The 7,801-nt window shown below is 34.6% G+C and overlaps 1 protein-coding gene across 1 annotated transcript; it reads right to left on the reverse strand.

Annotated features, from left to right (window-relative positions):
• Nucleotides 1-3,828: 3,828 nt before the first annotated feature.
• LOC145584797 (AAA-ATPase At3g28580-like) lies at nucleotides 3,829-6,998 on the reverse strand. The gene is made up of 2 exons (XM_081641587.1): nucleotides 6,566-6,998; nucleotides 3,829-5,135 (listed from the first exon to the last, which is right to left on the reverse strand). Exons 1-2 carry the CDS (start codon nucleotides 6,985-6,987, stop codon nucleotides 4,112-4,114), a joined length of 1,446 nt encoding a protein of 481 aa, XP_081497713.1. The 5' UTR covers nucleotides 6,988-6,998; the 3' UTR covers nucleotides 3,829-4,111.
• Nucleotides 6,999-7,801: the final 803 nt, after the last annotated feature.

The following is a 7,801-nucleotide window of genomic DNA, read 5'->3' on the forward strand; positions in this document are numbered from 1 at the left end:
CTACCCTCAATGTGAATATCTTGAGTCCTCCTTGGGGTTGAATGGAAGTTATGCTTGGCGTAGTATTTGGAGTGCTAAAGCACTTGTGAAGCAGGGGCTCATTTGGAGGGTTGGAGATGGCAAGATGATTGATATTTACTCCGACCCTTGGGTGGCTGATGAACATGGGAAATACATCTTATCACAAAGGGTGGATGGTCTTGCAAAGGTAAGTGAATTAATCGATGAACATACCAAAGATTGGAATTTTGAGCTTCTTGCTGCCAATTTCAAAAGCCGTGATTTAAATTGTATTATGCAAATCCCTGTTAGCATTCGTTCCCTCGAGGACCAGCTGACTTGGGCCTTTTCGAATGATGGTGTATACTCGGTTAAGACCGCGTATCTTATTGGGAAATCTTGTAACCTTGATGAGTTTCATAATGTATGGGTAGTAATTTGGAATCTTGAGACAATTCCAAAGGTGAAGCAATTTTTATGGCGTGCGTGTACAAATTCTCTTCCCACCCTTGAGCTTTTGTTCCATAGACACATGGCTGATTCTGATGTATGCCCATGGTGCCTGTCTGCAAACGAATCTATGGGTCATGCCTTCTTATTCCCTGAGTTAGCAAGTTTGTTGATGAAGAATGTCAAAAAATTCACGAACAATCATTAATGGAATGTCATGATTTGTGTTGACTTCAACAAGGTAATCATCTAAGGATTTTACTTTAAATGAATTGTTTTCGAAAAAGGTAGAAGAGAAAGACAAGAAAGTTGGATTGAAAATGCTCATCAAATTTTAGGAATATTAATCAACCCGAACATACTCCTTAAAATGATCAAATATACTATGCTATTTGTTGATCACTTAGATTGCAATAGAGATCTATATCATTTTTTTTTTTCAATTATGATTCTCATATTGTTCATCTTTAAAGGATAATATTTTACTATTTGCTTAAAAAGAATGATGGCCTCCGAATGTAAAATCCAAGAAATAATCATTTTCTCGGTTTTATCATTCATTATCTTCTCTCTTTTGTTTTGAGAATTATAATAATAAAAAAATTTTGTATCATACTTTTTTTTTTTTTTTCAAAAGAACAATTTTTTCGTTCTTCTCTCTCTCTCTTTTTTTTTTGTCTGTGAAGCAAACATCCCAAGTAAGGTTCTCGGGATTTTCTTTTTAAACCATAGAAGATATAAATAAATTATACTTTTAAATCAAGGTTGATCAATTACAACTAAAACATGATGAACACGAAATAGGCACATTTAAGAATAGACATATTGATGACGTCCTATTAAGGGATGCGAACTTCTAATGACGAACCTCATAAGAAGTAATGTTATTAGTTCGATTATAAAGTACGTAAACGAATCATTATAATAAAAAATAGTATCGCGCGTAATTTTCCGTCTTGCGCTAAGGTGGAAAGTGCATCCACATGCGTTTATTTTTTCTTTTTTTTTTTTTTTGCGAAAACGCAAAAAGAACGATAAAAAGAACTCTTTTTTTTTTTTCTTTTGTCGAACCACAATTTTTGCAATTTTTTTTTATTATATCTTTAGGTAACAAGTTGGAATTAGTTAGATTAGACACGAAGCACATATTCATGTAGTCACATAAGCACATAAAAGGAACCGTCAAAGCATACAATGTCATTCTAAGGTCAAGGCTTGGGTGTCCAAGGGTTCCATATCTTAAGAGACGATGCACGAATCAATCACTCAACGTATTGACCCATGACATAGCCCTCCCAACATTTTGTTGGCGATATGGGTGGGATGCTTGTTATTGATTTCGGGATAGAAGCCTAATGTTGGCAGCCCCTAATCAATGAGCCAATCCCCAATGGTTAAAGTGTGCTATGCTTATGCATGATGCAATGTTGCTTGTTTGGTTTTTACTTTTGTGCAAAAGGAATATATTATGCGTTCAAGTCTCGCTCTCTAACTAGAGATTATCCAAGTTAATTCCCGTTACAACCCATAGGCAACCTAATGTTGGAAACCTTGGACCATAACTAAGAACTAATCTTGTAACCTCTAAGTCCCCGGTGGAGTCGCCACTGTAAGGAGGGTGATCCCATCATAAGGGGGTCCTTCCTTAGATGCCCATGGCCATTTAAAAGCCTAGGACTTTACACTTGTTAAGGTATAATAGGATTTGAATTCCTGGCTGTTTGGGGGACCTTGAATTAGAATTGATTCTATCATTACGCTTTTTTTATAAGAAACAAGTAGGAGTCGCCAATGAGTTTTGGGAAAATTCATAAACCTCGTTCATGCCTTTCTTCCATGAGGAGTTCATGGAATAATTAGCGCGAATCGTAAGTTTACCCATGCCCAAATTGGTCTACATAAACCAGAAATGAGTTCGGGAGCGAGGGTACTAAAATAACGTTCCCTTTAGAGGGGAATCGCTATTCTAGCCCTAGTACGGTCTCTACTAGCTCTTCCTTTTTTACAATTTCATCACCAAACAATATATGCAACGCGATACCTAAAACTAAGTTAGTTGATTTTATTTACACATATTAATTCACGTAGGAATTACATTGCAACGTCGTTATTCTTTATTTAATCAAATTCGTGATTATGACAAGAAATAAACAATATTCGCCTTGGCTTAAGTATCAACCAACAATTAATTATTCAATTCTAAGCTTATTTAACGCAAGATACTATGTGGAATTGATTAATTAAACCTTTTAAAGTGATCAAGCAACACTAATTAATTAATTAAAGTTCTTTTAAACAAGGAAATAAAAATGATTTATCTAAGTGCTCGGGAATTTACCACTTCTCTTTGCTAGATCTCCGTTTAGAACACTTATGGACTCCTTCTTGTTGAGGAACCTCCACCGTAGTAACAAAATATCAAAGGGGTGAGTGTTTAGGACAAGAGGGGTTAGGTAGCACAAGTTCACAAGTTTTTTCGCCAGAGTTTAGGGTTAATTTATGTCTGTTTAAGCCTCGGATTAAGCCTCTATTTATAGGGAATGAGTAGGTTTAGGGTTTTGAACATTCTGCCGCAGCAGGTATCGCGCGCAACTGGATTAGTTGCGCGCGACCACCCCGCGCAAGTGATTGAGCTGCGCTGCTATAGGCAGCGCAACTAATTGTCTTGCGTGCGGCTTTATGGCAAGATTCAATTTTCCAATTTTCTGAAATTCTGAATCTTTCACGAGCGCAACTCTGGAAGTTGCGCTAAGTGTCACGCGCAACTAAATTAGTTGCGCGCGCCAACCCAGCGCGACTCCTTGAGATGCGCGCGTTATTTTCTGTGGTAGCGCTTATTTTGACCTAGGCGCTCCTAAATCCGTCATTATTGGGTTTTAAGTACGGCCTTAAGCCTAATTATGATCGGATTTAATTAATTGGACTTTATTTGGCTTTGTTTCTTGGTTTGGGCTAGTCTTTTGTGTTTTGTGGTTTAACTAGTTATCCATAAGCATTCTTCACTTCGATCCAACACGAAGATGGTTTTATTTATCGTCATTGCATTGCCTGTCGGGACAGGAGGCCAAAAGTAGGTGTCTACACATAATAAGCAAAATTCTGAAATGAAAATCATATAAAAAAAGTTAAATTACCTTTTATGATACAATAATGTCCTCAAATTCACCACTATTGTGGATATCATCACTATCTTTAGCATCATTAACAAATCTAGTATATCATGGCGAAATTTAGAATAGTATGACATTATTTTGCTCTGTATTTCTTTTTCTATAAAATTCTCCATAAACTTCCCTCTAAATTCAAAAATGAAAAAATAGTTAAATTTAATTTTGGAAGTTATGTAATACAGAGAATATCACGCATGAGTCCCATAAATTGTGGAAAGGATTTAAAAATATTTGAAAAACTGACATCATGCAACACATTGTTTAATTCAGTGTGTACCATACTCATGGTACACCCTGGTGTACTATGTTTTCATATACTTGTTACATTTGATTTGATTTCCCCACTGTATGTTTTCTATAGTGATTGATTATCAAATCAACTTGATGATTAAATGATTTGTTGTTCACTAATTAAATTAATACAATTGATTTACTCATAATAAATGTATGTTATTTTCTCAGATGATTTTCTTTTCACCGGATATTTCCCCCTATGCTGACTTCTCTTCACCTTTCAACACAAGTTCTTGTTCAGATTTCAACTTCTTTCCTTGCTTTGCCTTCTCAAGGTACCCAACTAATTTCCTTAAACAATCCTCAGCAGTAGTAGTCTTGATTGATCTAGGCATAATATTTTCAGCTACATCAGCTGGTGTAACATCTATTTCCTCCAGCAACGCCCCAATGGTTTCGAACAAAGGATGTGATTCAAGCCGTAGATAATTCTTAGCCAACATCTTGAATGCTTCATATCGACAGTAAGACAACTCGATGTGCAAGTCCATTCTACCAGGCCGAATTAGAGCAGGATCGAGTTTGTCCACATGGTTAGTCGTAAACACGATGATCCTCTCTTCTCCACAAGCTGACCAAATTCCATCAATAAAGTTTAATAAACCAGACAAAGTTACATCACTTCCTTTCTTCTTTTTGTCTTTTGCTTCTTTTTCTCCTACAGTTTTATCCTTCAAAGGGTCTTTTTGGCCGGCCTTTTCTTCATCCCCTTCTTTTTTCTCTGTTCTTTGTCCTGTCAACTCCAATGAACAATCTATATCTTCGATCAGAATGATGGACTTACAAGTCGTTTCGATTAGTAGCCTTCTCAATTGCTTGTTATTCTTAACCGCTGTCAATTCAAGATCGTAGATGTCGTAGTCTAGGAGATTAGCCATGGCTGCTACTAGTGTTGATTTTCCTGTTCCAGGGGGACCATATAGAAGGTAACCCCGTTTCCATGGCTTTCCAATTTGCGTGTAGTAGTCTTTCGCACCCTTAAACCATTGTAAGTCCTCGAGGATCATTTGTTTCTTAGCCTCCTCCATTGCCAACATCCCAAATCTTGCAGGGTGTTTGAAATCAATGTAGTTATCCCAGATGTCTCTTTCATCTCCATTTGTATACAGCTTTCGCTTCCTGTTTCGATTTGTTATCGTCTCACCTTCTTCTAGAGCATATGGTAAATACTTGTCCATTATAAACTTTCTGTGCTTGGCATGAAACACCAACGTGTAGTGTCTGTTTGAATTCACAACATTGTTAGTAAAATAATGAAGTCATAGCTCTGTTTTTTTTTTTAAACAAACTTGAGTGACATACTATAATCATGTGAATTCATATCAATGTGATAAATGAAAAAAAAAATATATATATATAGTAGTTGATTAGATCACAGACCACTCACATGACTTGGCAAATAATTTCAGGAGATAATTATTTTACTCTAACAAATGAACAAGTTATGACAGTTAGTATTAAAATTGTACATTAATAAATTATATTGATATTGTAAAATTTAACCAAATAACTAATCTAACAAAAACCCACAAGACCACAAGGCAATATTACCTTCAATTTTGCTATTAAAAATTTGAAATAAAACCAAAACATTAACCTCCCCTAAATCTTGAGTTTATAAAGCCTAATGGCAAGGATGGTACTTTTAAATCTTGAGTTTGGGGGGGTATAATCCCCACTAAGGATGAAAATCCCTTATCATTTTCCCTCAAATGCCAAAGTGTTCAAGTTCAACCCATGTGGGGTACTATAGTACAATTTTTCTTACTAGTAGTATAATAAAACCAAAACTTGATATACGTCAACTATTGGATAGAAATGGGATGATAAAGAAGATTACACAGCAATTGGTTGTCATCCAAAAACTACAAAATATAATCCCTCAGTTTTTTGGTCAAAAAAAGAAGTAAAATGAAACAGAGGAAAATTGCTTATTAAAAAGTAGGGTGAAAGTTCGGTTTGTGGTATGGTTTATAGCTCAAATTGAAATTAAATCACATTAATTCAGTTTTGGGATTTTTCAAACCACACCGCACCATTTTAATATTGAAACCGAACTAAACCAAGTTGTTTTAAATTCGGTTTTTCAAAAGAAAATTGAACCACATCGAAATTTTTCATCCTCTTCCTTTTTGCTCCATCTATCTAGTCTTTCACTCTAACATCCCCACATTGTTCGACATTCTAGGACATAAAAAAACACAAATTTTATTACTATCTCCGTTAAATATTAGTTGCAACTTTGAGTATTATTTGAGAGATATAAAATATTCCAAAGTTGCAACTAATATTTAACGGAGATAGTAGTTTTTGGCTTATGTAAGGTAGAAATTAGTATTGGGCTAGGCTAAACTTTGGATATGGGTTATAATTCGACTTGGATTTTGTTTTTGGTTTTTCAAAATTTAAAACCGAAACCAAACCATATTAATTCGGTTTTGGGATTCCTCAAACCACACCAAACCATATTAGAAAAAAAACCACACCGCATTTCTAATTCAATTTGATTTGCGATTTGGTTCGATTTGAAACCGCATTAGTTTCACCCCTATTAAAAAGTGAAACCGCATTAGTTTCACCCCTATTAAAAAGAGTATATTCGTAGGACAGATATTTAAAAAAGAACTTGAAACATATGGAAGGATCTGAACCTTTTTTCATTGGAATTTCTGGAGTAGCTAGATGCTTGTTTAACATGCTTTTTAACAAAAGACCACCAAACTTGAACACCATTGTATTCATCCATGATCTCTTCATTATTCCCCAATTTTATCAACAAACTCTTGGCATCTTCATCATAATTAGCGTTCATACTTTTAGCTTCTGTTGAAGATTTGTCGCCGAGGAAGCTTTGAATCGCATCGTAGGCCTCGTTTCGAGTGTATCGATTCGAGTACTCATCGAAGGTGATATCGAGGTAAGGGGAGAAATAACTAGCCAATTTATGAGTATAACGGGAAGTGAAATACTTAATGGTTTTATGTAATTTGGGAGGGAAGTAATGCCGGTAGATTGTCCATGTGAACATTAGACCGGCGAGGCCGGAGCCAAATTGTGATGAAAACATTTCCATATTTGGTTACGTCGTCACGAGCTGAGTAAGTCTTGTATGATGCGTTCTCACAATTATAAAATGATATTTATAGAAGTTTTAAAGTGATGGAGCTAGCCAAATAGGAAGTACGGATTATATATAGAGTTTCCGTGTTGCGGTAGGATTATGGAAGATGCAAGTTCATTTCCCTAATTTACTTGAAACAAGTACTACTCTTTCGTCTCTAATTTATTGTCAAAAGTTAAATTTAAAACAAATGTGAATGCATTAATTTGACCTTAAATATACAAAGTATAGAATTAGATATTAGTACGGAGTAAAAAATGTAAGCAGATTGATATTATAAAACTTCGTTTTAATTTAATACAGAGTACCTTGTTTTAATATCTATTTAACAACATATTTCATGATAGAATTTGTTTCTAATTCATTATTTATAAAACTATTATTAAGTTAGTACTACCTCTATTAATTTATAGTTATAACAAAGGAATTTTTTATGTCTCACAAGTAATACCTCTTTGTTACGAATTAAAATTAATGAAGGTAGTGTATGAATAGTGAAAAAAAATTAAAAGGGTTAATTATTTTAGGATAAAAGGAGTATAAGATTATTACATAAAAGTATTTTATACTATGATGTTATGGACTAGTTCGTTTGATATAGTTTTTCGACACTGTTTTATTTGAACAAAGATTTATAACCATCAGGAATTAACAAATTAGATATTCAAACATTTAGACTGGCAAAGATTTCTGATATAATTACCAAAAGAAAAAATTGTCTGGAATAACCTCACCTTTGGATCGTCCGCTAAAAACAATCCCACCT

The sequence above is a fragment of the Chenopodium album genome, chromosome 16 (assembly GCF_948465745.1).
Source record: "Chenopodium album chromosome 16, dcCheAlbu1.1, whole genome shotgun sequence".
NCBI classification, from domain to species: Eukaryota; Viridiplantae; Streptophyta; class Magnoliopsida; order Caryophyllales; family Amaranthaceae; genus Chenopodium; species Chenopodium album.

What these genes read in the sequence shown, in the direction of transcription:
- LOC145584797 (XM_081641587.1), bottom strand. Translation starts at nt 6,987, where the DNA reads ATGGAAATGTTTTCATCACAATTTGGCTCCGGCCTCGCCGGTCTAATG. An exon ending in AGAAATTCCAATGAAAAAAG is followed by an intron (nt 5,136 to 6,565) that starts GTTCAGATCCTT and finishes GAATTCAAACAG; the next exon opens with ACACTACACGTTGGTGTTTC.